The sequence below is a fragment of the Glycine max genome, chromosome 12, assembly GCF_000004515.6.
Source record: "Glycine max cultivar Williams 82 chromosome 12, Glycine_max_v4.0, whole genome shotgun sequence".
NCBI classification, from domain to species: Eukaryota; Viridiplantae; Streptophyta; class Magnoliopsida; order Fabales; family Fabaceae; genus Glycine; species Glycine max.
The window spans coordinates 365,332-378,180 of record NC_038248.2 but is presented as its reverse complement, the minus strand read 5'-3'; the positions used below and the strand labels follow the sequence as shown (position 1 = coordinate 378,180).

Genomic DNA, 12,849 nt, shown 5'->3' with positions numbered 1-12,849 from the left:
ATATCTTTTCCTTGCCTTCTAAACCTCAGATAGATTTCAATGCATATGCGGGGTATATATTGCGAGACTTAGGAGCAAAGAATATGTGGTACCATCATTTGTTGTCTTGTGTGTGTTAAGTACTGTTCTCTTTTGTTGCTTCATCATCAAATATTATCACACAAGCCAAATCAAGATTAGGCCCATATAGGTGCGGGGGAAATGGAGACTTTTTAATTAGATTCCTAACTTTTGGGAACAAATCCTTCATCAACCCTTGATTTATCTTATTATTTAAGCTTGATGCTTGATGGACCATCACGAATCATTATATATATTTATAATCTTTGTTTCCAAGGTAACAAGAGAGCATGACTAATATATAAGACTATTTGAAGAAGAAGATCAAGAGTATTTATGGATTAAAACCAAAAAACATCTATCAAGATTTTACATTTTCATCTCATAATTTACTATAAATTTATAATAATTCTTAACATAAAGAAATTAAAAACTAAGTATTTATTCTCTGCAACAAAGGCACAGAATTAAATTATGTCCAAATTGATTAAGAAAAAGAGATATAATATTTATATAAAAAAATTATGCAACTTATATAATACTCTATTCTCTTTCTCTTTTTTTCTCTTTCTATATATTACTTCTCTCTTATTTGTAAAAAAAAATTATAATAGAGTTTCTCTTAAGAAAACGATAACTTGTTAAATAGATGCTGATCAAATTTAACAAACAAATAAAAAAGAAGAAAAGAATAGTTTATTCTATAACTACTATTTCATTTAATTGTAACATACAGACATAGATATATGTATATCGACCACCCGGTCATAATCCAATGAAAACAGCGGATGTGGCTGTTGGACCTTGGCTTACATATGTATGTAGTAGAACCCATCATGCATCCGTAGCAAACAATATTGCAACTTTTAACCCTGCAAAGCTTTCCATCTTCAGGGAAATATAGATGGCTTTTGCCTAACTATTTGATCCTTCCATTAACTTTTTTTTTTAAAATTGAATATGCTAGAAGCTTAGATAGAAGTAGTGGAACGAGAAGCTCCACAATAGTTAAAGTTTCGCCCATTACGTTTATTATGTACAGGCACTTAAACAGTACTTGCAAGTGATGTTTTTAGCTAAGTACCCTATAATTAGTATGTACCCAAAACCGATATATAAAGCAGCCACTATTTCCACAAATCAATTGGGCAGCTGGAGTTTGATGTTGATGCATTTTGTTCAGGCACCACTAGCTCTTGTTTGTCCAGATGTCTGAACTGTACATTGCTATTGTCCGTGCCTTGAAAGATATTGTCTTTGGAAGCATCTTGACTAAGTTGTGAAGCAACAAACTTGTCAAGCACTCGCCAATCAATTACTGGATCCACTGCTTGTTCATTGGAATTGCTGTTGCCATAGGTTGCCTGAAAGTTTTGCTGTTCTTCTTGTATGAGGGATGGGGGAAGCAGAGAAGTTGAGTGGTTTACATGGTCTAGAACATATGCTGCCATGGGATTATTAGGGGTTATAGCAGAAGCAGATTGAAGCAGTTTTGGGCTCTCTAGAAGTGGAAGCTGGAGAAAGTGGTCACGAGGCAATTGGTATGGCAAATCTAGCTCTTGCTTGCAAGGATATGGTAGCTGGTAGACCAAATTAGATTGAGAGGTTTGCTTTGGTGAGTCTAAGTCAAGCATGAAAGGGACTTGGTCATCATACCAACAGGGGGAGTCATGCTCACTCACTTTACGCATGGTTGTTACTCTCTTCTTGAATACTCTACACACAACCCATCCTTCTTCCTGCTTCAGCCATGCATACAAAATTCAAAGAGTCCACGTGAAGGACAAAACCATTGTTAGTTTATGGGGATGTATTGAGAAACTCACCAAAAAGAAAGTTGTAAATATGCTAGCTAAGTAATTAACAAGGTTATGACTTATGGTGGCTAACCAATAATAAGGAATAAAACATGAACTCTATACTATAAATGCAACATGCATGATGTCGTTTCCTTTTATTGTTGGATTAATTAATGATTCTCAATAACGTTTAATTGGCTTGTCACTCGATCGATTGAGCCTTTGCACAATTGTATATGGAGTATTTAATTTCCGATAATTTCATCAAACAGCTTATGACTTGTTAATTATAAAATGAATTCAAGGTGGAACTCTTTATTTTTCTAGGGTCATGTTCAAAAGTGAAGATTAATAAAAGGGTTATTTATATTTTGAAGAGTCTGGTTTTTTCACATCAATTTTTACTCACTATAAAACTATTTTTATATCTCTCTACAGATCAATAAGTCAAGCAAGACTTACGGCAAAATTCCATATCTCTCATACAAACACTTATAATTAATTAAATAAATATTAGGAAACAGTTTTAATTTGTTTAAAAGCATATGACTTGAGAAATTATAACTTGCCTGTGGAGTGCCATTTTCATCTGTTTCAAGCCGATACTCGTGCATTATCCAATCTGACTTTTGTCCATTTGGAGCTCGACCTTTATAAAAGACTAAGGTCTTCCTCATGCCTATCAGCTCATGCTTGGAATAGATTGCCTTGTCTCTTCCTGTTGCTTTCCAAAACCCTGCTGCAGTCGCTCTATTCGTGCGAGTTCCAGTTGGATACTTCTTATCTTTATGGCTAAAGAAGTACCATTCATTTTGTTCTTCTGTTCCTATTCTGCAAATCTCTTTAAAATTTAAAAACAAAAAAGAAAAAAAAATGAAGAAGTTAACAAATAATATATATCTTTCACCAATAAAATTGTCCCTCTTGAATTTAGATGCTATGAACTCGATCAGTACTACCTTGAAGATCCCATGGCTCAATTTTGTAGAGGTCAACATCTTTTATGACATCTAGGTCAATCCTCCCTGAAGTAATTTTCTTCCTAAGGTAGTAATCAACAAGTTCTTCATCCGTAGGATGGAACCTGAAACCGGGGGGGACATGAGTAAAAGTATTCATGTTCTCCCACTCTTTAGTCCTGCAAATTTAATAAATCGGATCAGATACTTTGTAATTATTAGCTTCGCCAAATTTAAATATCCGCAAGATAGAGAGTAAACTTTGCTTTTTATCATCATTATGCCAACAAGTTTACTGTACCAGTACACCCCATACAAATGAAAAATTTGTCATATTAAAGAAATAAACAAGCAACATGGAAATTTTTAATATATAGTTTGGAAACTGATCAGCCAATTGATTTTCCGGATATTAGATATAGTTATACTCATAAAATTAATTTCCTTTTCAACCCGGGTGAAAGGATTAATAAATGCAACTGGAGATGCGAACTGCAAAAATTTAACTACTTAACACCTGGTTGCAAAAATTAAAAAAATTTAACTATTTTAACATCAAGATTATAGGCTAGGACCTCCACCAAATATCTGCCCGCCCGGTCACTTGAGCCATTCCAAATTGGCAAAGACAAAATAACTGTTCTCTTGCACTTTGATAAGGCAAATTTGATCTTTGTATTGAAATTTTCACCCTTGTAAATAATTAAGAAAATATTGTGTCTTCGTTCGGTTCCTTTTCTTTCTTTTTTGTTTAATAATGTTTTCCCCGAACGTATTGAAAGTAACCATGATTAGAATGAGTTAAAAGTAGTTTTCCACTCATAAGTTTTAACATTTAATAGTAGCTTTTTAAAATCTAGGGATGAGGTTGCAGACAAATAAGCTCAACTTTTCTGCATAACTTTGCTACACAGCAATGACTTCAGAAGATAAACTCAATAATAAACATCAGGTTTATTATCAAAATCCCAAATTTAAATACTTATTGGACCCAAATTTTCACAACCGAGGATTAATCTAAAACCTTTTGTTTTATAGAATCTATATTATTGTCACTTTTTTTCTCTTCTCTTCCTATCTTTCTCGTGCAGTAAGAGAAGTTGTATAAATTAAAAATAAACTTTAATTTCTGCAAAAGAAAGGTGGGAAAAAAATGATATACTTAAATTACCATACATCTCAGCAAATTAAAATGTCTATATACAGTACGCGCGTTGATAATATTAAAGGTTATAGATCAGATCGTGCATATATTGGAAAAGAGGAATAGAGTTGCTATTTAGTATTTGTTTCTTGCTATATAATATATATGGTGAAAAAGCATGACGACCATCATTATGCGTGTGAAATGTTCACATAGTCAACACACATGCCATAAGAGACATGCACAAGACTTACTAGTACTAGATGAACATACAAGTGATTGTCACTCATTGTGATTGCCACTAATACATGACCCATGCTTATAAAGGGATAAAGTTAATGAACCTTCTTATAATGTCAAACAGTATGTTTAAGCTTTATAACCAAGATCATGCATATAGAAAAGAGCCTCCATTGGGAGGAGGGTGGTGCAAACTAAATGAATGAAAAGGCCCCTTTAAATAAGGATCCGTTGATCTGAGAAGTGCGAAGTCTCCAGTTCTATATCTTATAACAAGTTGTTCACATCGATGATTTAGAAGAAAGGATCCGGGTAAGGTGGTTCATCAGTCTTCACAGACATGACAACCCAAAGAAAATTTAAAAAGGAGCCGAAGAAACAAAAATAATTCAGAGAGTATAAGAGAGCTCACAGATCAAGCTAGCAGCAGTCTTCACAGATCTGGGTAAGGTGGTGCAGTCACAAATCTTCCTCCAAAAATGATTTGGTTTTTATACAAACTGAGATGAAAGTGGTGGTATGATATGTCTCAACTAATTAACTCCAACATATATAGTGGAAGCTCCTAAATCAGACAAAACGACAATAAAAGTACTAAAAAAGGTTCAAACAGTAGTAACAAACACAAGTCCTCGGGAATAAAACCCGTCAACTTTTTTTGTTTACTTTTTGTTCTTTCACAAGTCACAGCCTGTGCTGTGTATGTTTTACTTGTGGGATCCGATCCCGAGGAAAAAGCATAAAAAGGGAACAGAAAGAGGCAACGTCTGAGGATCAACGCTGGAAAACAGAAGACAAGACAAGTAGGGTTAAACAGGAAGGAAAAAATAATAAAAAATAAAACAAAACCCTAATGATATAATATATGCTTCTCTTTGGCTGTTGGCAAACAATATACGGTACTAGTATATGTCATGAACTAGGTCTCAATGTCGGTTGAGCTGAATTGGTGGGAAAGGTTTTTGAGTCAGAGAGAGGGATAAAAGGTGGCGGAAAAATGGCAGAGGTAGAGGCGCAAGGCAATGGTTTCTCTAGTGCCACCTCTACCCGAAACCGAAAGAGACCCAACCAACAAACAACAAGTGAACAAGAAAGACAAGTTTTTTTTTTCTCTCTCTCAGAAGGGTCTCTTTCAATTCTATGTATCAATCTGCAAGCTTTGCATAATATATGAGCTAGCTAGCTAGGTTTGTGTAGAGAGGAAAAATTTGTGAAACGGTGAAGGGCAGAGAGGAACTAAGAGCACAGACCAATCACCAATCTTAAAGGGCTGCCACAAGGGCACTAAAAAGAGTAAACAAAATTGGTGGTGACGTAATGGAACAGCCAACCCCTCTGGCTTTTACAAAAAAGGCACACAAATGAGGCATGGTGGCCCCCACCTTCATTCTTAGTCCCTACCATTTCCACCCCCTTCGATTCTCAACTGTAATTAAATTGTGATGATGGTCTTTGGAAATGACATTGGATCTCATGGATGTTCTACGGGACATTTGGCCCTCATATATATATGCCAAATCTTGAAAATTAAAGCTAGGCTAGGCTTGGCTAGCTAATGGTTTCTCTTCTTGTCCCTTTCATGTTAATTCGATCTTTATCACTAGCTAGTGATGGTTGTTTGGCTTATAATTATTAGCCTAATGATACATTTCTTGCAGGCCTTGCATCAATCTCAAATTACTAAAATTATAGTGATATATATTAACCATACTTGTAAGAACATATGTATTTATTCATTCACCTGATTCATTCCAAAGTTGTTACCTCACAACAATTGGATGACTGTTCCTCTAATAATTATATCAAAGTAAATGTGGAAAAGTTTAAGTCTTTAATTAAAGTGATAATAATTATTTCATTTGTCTTGAGCGAGACAAAAGAAAAGAATTAATTAATTGTTTGAAGCAAACATTTTTTCATTTTCTTTTCTCATTAAGTAAGTGACATTATATGACTTTTCGTCATAATAACTAAAATTTCTTGCATTAAACTTTATAAAATAAGTACTTCATAAATTTTGTTATTCCAGCGTTGGTTTAAATTTGTGGACTAACTAAACCATGATACTGAATCAGTAAAACATATATACAGCTCATGGTGCATTAATTTGAAAAGAAGAACAAGAAATTAAAATCTAGCTAGAAAACATTCTTCTCTGTATCTAAACATGAATTATTGTTACAAACGCAGGTTTGAAATACATTAATTATCTGGACAGGTGGGTTCAATTAATCGATGAAGGGATTTGAATAAGAACATGCATTTCTTATGTGTTTGGAATTGAATTCCCAATTGATAAGTACTCCTCTACATTGATTATTCATCTCTCCATAAGATTAAGTTTTCAAACATGCATCTATTAGCTAGATAAGTGATTTTATTAAAGGCCCCAAAAAAAAAATCCTAGGAAGTAACCTTTCGATCAAGAATTTCTCTCAGGTATGCTACCAGTGATTGACTGATAAATATAAAATGCTATAGTTACTTATTCTTCCTACCACACTTTGTGAATAATAGAAATGAGTTTTGTATGGATAAAAAACCTAACCACTTGTGAAATAAAAGAAACAAGAGTGTAAAATGATGAATTGGACTTCTCCTATAAATTAATAAAAATTAACTTATGCCCTTTGCAATGTTTTCCTGTAATGAAATGTGGAGTAGATTAATGAAATGTGTAAAATGTTTTCCTTACAAAAAAGTTTATCCAAATAGAGTTAGTAGAGTAGATTAATGAAATGTGGATTACCTACTCTTTAGCATTTATGTGAAATTAAAATATCTATTATAGGAGTGTTGTGAATATCATTCAAGAAAGAACGCAAAAAAACCAGATATATCTTGATACAATATTTGAAAAATCCAAAGGTAGATGATGAAATGTTTGTTGGGAGTTATTTAATTATGAATTTATTGTTTATTACAAAATACAGTAAACAACCAAAATGAAAACTCTATTGAAGCGTCGGACTAATTAGTAGTTTACTTTTTTTCCTAACTGCATACAATAGATGATTATGCAATGCTAATTACAAGGAATTAAAGTCAAAAGGAAATAGAAGGCACAATCGATCGGTACAACATTGCAGTATTCATCACCTGTGCCCCTCAGATTGACCAATGAAATTTTTATTCAACTACACAATTATTTATCGTTAATTTAGCACAATGCCAGTATCGACACAATGATGTTTTTTCATTTAAAAAAAAAATCCTATTAGTGTATAATCAATCCCATATTAGTATGGCATGATTTCATTATTATACTTATTTAGATGTAACCAACATTTACTTGCGACCAATGCGTTTCCATCACACTATCGAGGGTCATAATTGATGCTATGTATATACAGTTGCACGTCTCACTGTCACAGGTGGTGGACTTTATTACGGAATTCATTCCCCGTCACAACAACTGGAAATAATTCCGTCCCGTTCTCAGAGTTCACATGTTTGATCAACGGCTAGCAATGTTTGAAACCCCAGTCCTTTGCATTTGGACACTGGTTTTTCACAACCACTTTTTCTCTCTCTCGTTTTTAGCCATAAAACCATTTTACCTTTTGAAATTAATTCCATGCACATGCGTAATAGTCTTTATTTTTATCTGTATATATGAAAATAAATTAGTTTAATTTTCAATTGGGTATGTTGTGTATATCATTGCCTATAAAAAAAATTGTTGTGTATATCATCATTTGGGTGAGATTTTATTAGAAGATCGGTCACGTGTTTTTTATGTTAGACACCGGAGAAGAAAAGTAATAAAGTAAACTAGAGATACAAGTATTTCACACAAACACAAATATATAAAATGAAATATTAGAATAATTAAATAAAAAGCAAACAATAAATTAAACGTTAATTGTAAACAGTTTCATCCCCTTTAAAAAAAAAAGTTACAAAGTGTTTCCCACACTCTGTAAGTGTGAATTTTCCTTTTTGATGAAAAAGTGAATGCTAGCTTGGCCTTAGTTTCCCAGAAGTAATCACTAATTGATTTATAAAACCTAAATTTGAAATGGAGATACGACTATGAACAGACTCCTAAATATGAAAGTATTTTGTTTTTCTTCTCCGTTTTGGATTTCTTAATGTTGCTTGTATCGATTTTCAGATTATTTAGTTTTATCTTTATCTTTTTGCGACGTTTGTCGTGATCTTTTAATATGTTATACTTTTAAAAGCAATAAGTCATTGCTTTTGTATACATATAAAAACGCCATTACTTTTGTTACGACATTATTAAATATTAAAAATACTACTCAACAAGGGAGCATCGATAATCAAATAATATTATTTTAGAAGGTATATTAGGTTATTGGTTGCTGTAAATGGATTATAATTAATGATCCATGAGAGAATTAGCTTGAGAAATTCCATCATAAAATTTAAATAGATTATTCCAAAATTGTTAAAAACTATAGACATACAAGACTTTAACCGACTTTCGTGCATTTTGTTTTTGGAAAAAGAATTTGTTATCCTAACTTTAACCGCAACAAACAAAAAACAAAAATATCATTGTGGTACCCTTTTGACAAATATTCTGAAGTTCCTGAAACCTGGATTGTAATTGTTAAATATTATTATACTTTTTATTAGTAAAAGAGTACACGCAGTTGTAAATTTTGTAGAGAACATGACAGATGGGCCCAAATGTGAAAGACTAGAAAAAAATTTTGGTTTTTAAAAGTAAAATCATTGGGCCCATTTATGAGGCTTTTGCAAAGCGGCTGAGCTTGCTAAGCCCAACCCAGTGAGTGACAAGTGTGGTGGAATGTGGGACCCACCTTCGTGTGATGGCTGAGTGTACTAGCGGCTTGTGGTCCGGCGTGAGCTAGCCTATATGATTAGAATTGCAAGTTGGGCTGAGTTGTGCGGAGCCCACTAAGGTATGTGGGCCCAAGACGTGGTCCATCTTTGCTTTTTGTTGCGAATTGGGATGTTGATCTCCCACACTTTAGCGCAACAACACGTGCAATTTTACCCGAGTGGGCAGAGCAACTCATAATAACAATACAAACTAATTATTACTGTGGCTGTTTTCTTCAACCAAAATATTACTTTGTCTTTATATATAGAAAATGTTGGTTGTAGACCAATATAAATGTGTAAAATGGATATAGCAATGTACTAGTTGGTTTTACAAAATGGTTTTATGTGAGCGTGGGTATTATTTGCACCCATTAATCAATAAATAGAAAGCTGAGTTGACCTTTTAATGTGGGGCCGTGATTCAATCAAGTAGACCCCAGTGATGAATCATTACTTTTGCTCACGTGGCAAGGCAACACAATGGGGATGCCAACATGGGGCCCCACCTCTCATTCCGCTTTCTCTATGGGCTCCATGTCCAGAGTTGCTATACTCCCCAAAGACAACATCACCATCAAATGCTAAAGCTCAGAGTATCAATACAGCTATGCTACATGAGCGGAGCTTCAACTTTTTTTTTTTGGAGTTAAAATCAATTTTAATATTGTGTCATCACCTTGTTTTCACAAAATGGAAATATATACCTATTACCTAAAGTTAGATGATAACAAAACAGGGAAATGTACATGATTACATGTGGGTTTATGCCACCTTAAAAATGATATAATACCAATTATAACGATAATAATGTGAATAAGATATAGAAAAGATTACAAGTGTCTTTTGGAATCATAGTCACCAACTTTGTAGTGACTCGCAGTTATGCAATAAACTGCTTCACAGTAAGTTATAACATACCACTTGTATTTTGTATTTTATTTTTCACACGGCAGAACATGTGTGTATGGTGAGCTATCAATTATGTCATGCTCTCGTAATAAAACGCGTGATGAAAAATATTTGAAGTCATAACCTTTCAATTACTGAAAAACTAACCATGTTGGTTTGTTTTCACCCTCCTTCTTAACTAATTAATTATTTCTATTATTGAGATCTAATAATAGAATAGACTAGAGACGGCAAAGAAATAGCCGTGGGTGCTCACTCAAACTTTTTTGACAGGAAAAACTTAATGTAACTAAATTTAGAGCTAGAGTTGAGTTTTCTCTATCATATACATAACGACTTAAAGGTCAACTTTAAAAATAAAGATACATGCCAGAACTTAAGCTCAGCCCAATCTTATGGTGAGTAAAACTCGCTTTTAGATCTCTTAAAAGTATTTTTTTCTAATAATATTTTCTTAAAAATAAAATAGTATTTTTTTGATAAATAATATTAAATTATTAAATAATTTATTTTTTCTAAAAACTTTTGTCCAGTAATTTTCTCTGTGTATGTTTCACAATACTTTTAACTAATTTCTAGTTTTTTTTATTTGTTAAAAAACTTGCTTTATTTTTGTTATGGCCAAACGTATCAACGCCAAAGACCAACCCTTGCAAAATCGCTTCCACTCATTCTAAGTAAGGTGGAAAGTAGGTCATGTTGCTCGACATGTAATTATGACCTTGCATATATCAGATCCAGGCTAGGTTAGATCTTTTTAGAAAATAGGTTAAATTAATACTTTTAATTTTAGAAAACAGGTTAAATTAATACTTTTAATAAAATTTATTTAGTTAAATAGTTCAGGTTTTAGATCATTTAAAAATTCTTTTAGACCTAGTTAATAGATTGACCTATTTAAAAAATTATAAATAATTATTCATTGATAGTATTATTATTATATTAAATTTGTTACAATTTATTAAAATTTTACATTTATTTATCTTTTTAAATGTTAATCAGGTTGATTTACATAAAGTCAAGTTAAAATTTATAATTAAGTTTATGAAAAATAAATTGTCATATTTAAATGTTTTATTACAAAAAATATTTTTAAATAAGATAATGGATGCTATGTTAAACCTTAAAAATATACTTACATCATAAAAATAAATTAGGTTTGATTCTTATAAAGTCTCATATACATATTTTTACTTTTATTTTAGTGTTAAATTATCTCAAATTATGCCTTTAAAATATACTTAAGAAATCAGACTTTTATATAGATTATACTTAGATCCTGAAAATGTATTTAGAGTAAACATGATTAAACTACGGCGATATACTTTTGTCTCAAACTAGACACAAAGCCTAGCAAAGCCTAATATTTACAATATATATGGTCAAACTAGACACAAGCCTAGCAAAGCCTAATATTTACAATATATATGGTCAAACTCAACAATCAAATATGGTATATCTCATCTCATTAGAGGAATGCTAACATGCTCTTTATTGCATTCTCTATGATTGATTGGATTTAATTAAAAATCATCAATTTTGATGAGTCTTACTTTTAAATCAAGATAAAAAATCATTAAATGTGAAATTAAGATGAAAAGATGAAATTATATCATTTTTAAAAAAATTAAAGGACCAAATTTAATCATTTATTAATATGGAAACAAAATTGAACAAAATAAAAAAATAGTGGGATAAAAAGAGAAATTAAGCCTATCTCGATATATCACATTAATAACCTTTCTGATTTATTTTTTTTTGCTGAATCAAGAACCATTATATAACATATATACAACATGACAGGTTTACATACATATTATGTACTTAGTTAATATTTAATAATATAAATATTTTAAAAATTTATAATTTATAAGAATTAAAATCAATAATAATTTTTGTAAAGAGTAAAAACATATTTTCTCTTAAAATAATTGACCAATAAAAGTAAATATTGGATCATTGGTAGTTTTAAAAACTCAGATCGATCAAACTATCCTACAACGGCCCTTCTTAGTTTGAAGTGCCACTGCAACATAATAAGAATGATTGATCGTCACATATACAAATTTATATATTAAGATGTTTAGAGGACGTTGATAACTTCTCCCTTTTCTTAAGTTAAACACGTACGACGAAAAAAAAAAAGAATAGAAAGGCTACCCACTTCAATACCTTAGCCCTTTCAACTAAAATTATATTAGAAAAGTTATTGCGAATGACCCTACAGAGTCTCAATTGACTAATTAATTTCCATGCACCACTTACCGCATGCATTATCATAGTCTGGGGATCATTATATAGACCGTTAAGCAACAAAGGTGATGCTTACCTAAGAATGATATTGAAATGTCTCGGTCCAGGAGAGTAAAATTAACTCTACAGGTCAGAATTTCAAATTCTCACCCGTTTTTTGGATAAAATAAATATAAGCTTTTGATTAGTGTTTTGAGTTTAAAGATTTTTCAGACCTTGAATTAATTAGGACATCATTTTCTTCTCTTAAATATTCCTATAAAAGGTATATCAATCTGAGTAGTTTGTTATGACAGCTCTTTCATACATTGATATACACGTTTTAAGTCTTACTTGTCCATAACGTATTCAGTTTGTGTATAGTATTTTCTATGAAAGCCTTAAACTGCTATAAAGTCGTGAAATCTGAGCAACAAAGTGCCCAAGAAAACTAAAAACGATAATAAGGCTTCGTCAATTGCTTTTAAATTTAATTTTTAATGAACATTTTTTTTATTGTATGGGTATTTTTAAGTTTAAATAAAATTTAAAGAGACGGAAGATGCTTTTATTAGAATCAAATACGATATATATATATATATATATATATATATATATATATATATATATATATATATATATATATATATATATATATATATATATATATATATATATATATATATAT

General features: G+C 31.6%; 1 protein-coding gene across 1 annotated transcript; it reads right to left on the bottom strand.

The window, feature by feature from the left end:
• Positions 1-209: 209 nt before the first annotated feature.
• On the bottom strand, positions 210-5,663 carry LOC100809525 (NAC domain-containing protein 7). The gene is made up of 4 exons (XM_006591895.4): positions 4,615-5,663; positions 2,819-2,997; positions 2,429-2,700; positions 210-1,799 (listed from the first exon to the last, which is right to left on the bottom strand). Exons 2-4 carry the CDS (start codon positions 2,976-2,978, stop codon positions 1,188-1,190), a joined length of 1,044 nt encoding a protein of 347 aa, XP_006591958.1. The 5' UTR covers positions 2,979-2,997; positions 4,615-5,663; the 3' UTR covers positions 210-1,187.
• Between the last annotated feature and the right edge of the window lie 7,186 nt (positions 5,664-12,849).

Coding starts and splice junctions, on each gene's coding strand:
- LOC100809525 (XM_006591895.4), bottom strand. CDS start 2,978: ATGAATACTTTTACTCATGTCCCCCCCGGTTTCAGGTTCCATCCTACG. Junction 2,701..2,818: donor TGAGCCATGGGATCTTCAAG/GTAGTACTGATC, acceptor TAAATTTTAAAG/AGATTTGCAGAATAGGAACA. Junction 1,800..2,428: donor ATGAAAATGGCACTCCACAG/GCAAGTTATAAT, acceptor TGGCTGAAGCAG/GAAGAAGGATGGGTTGTGTG.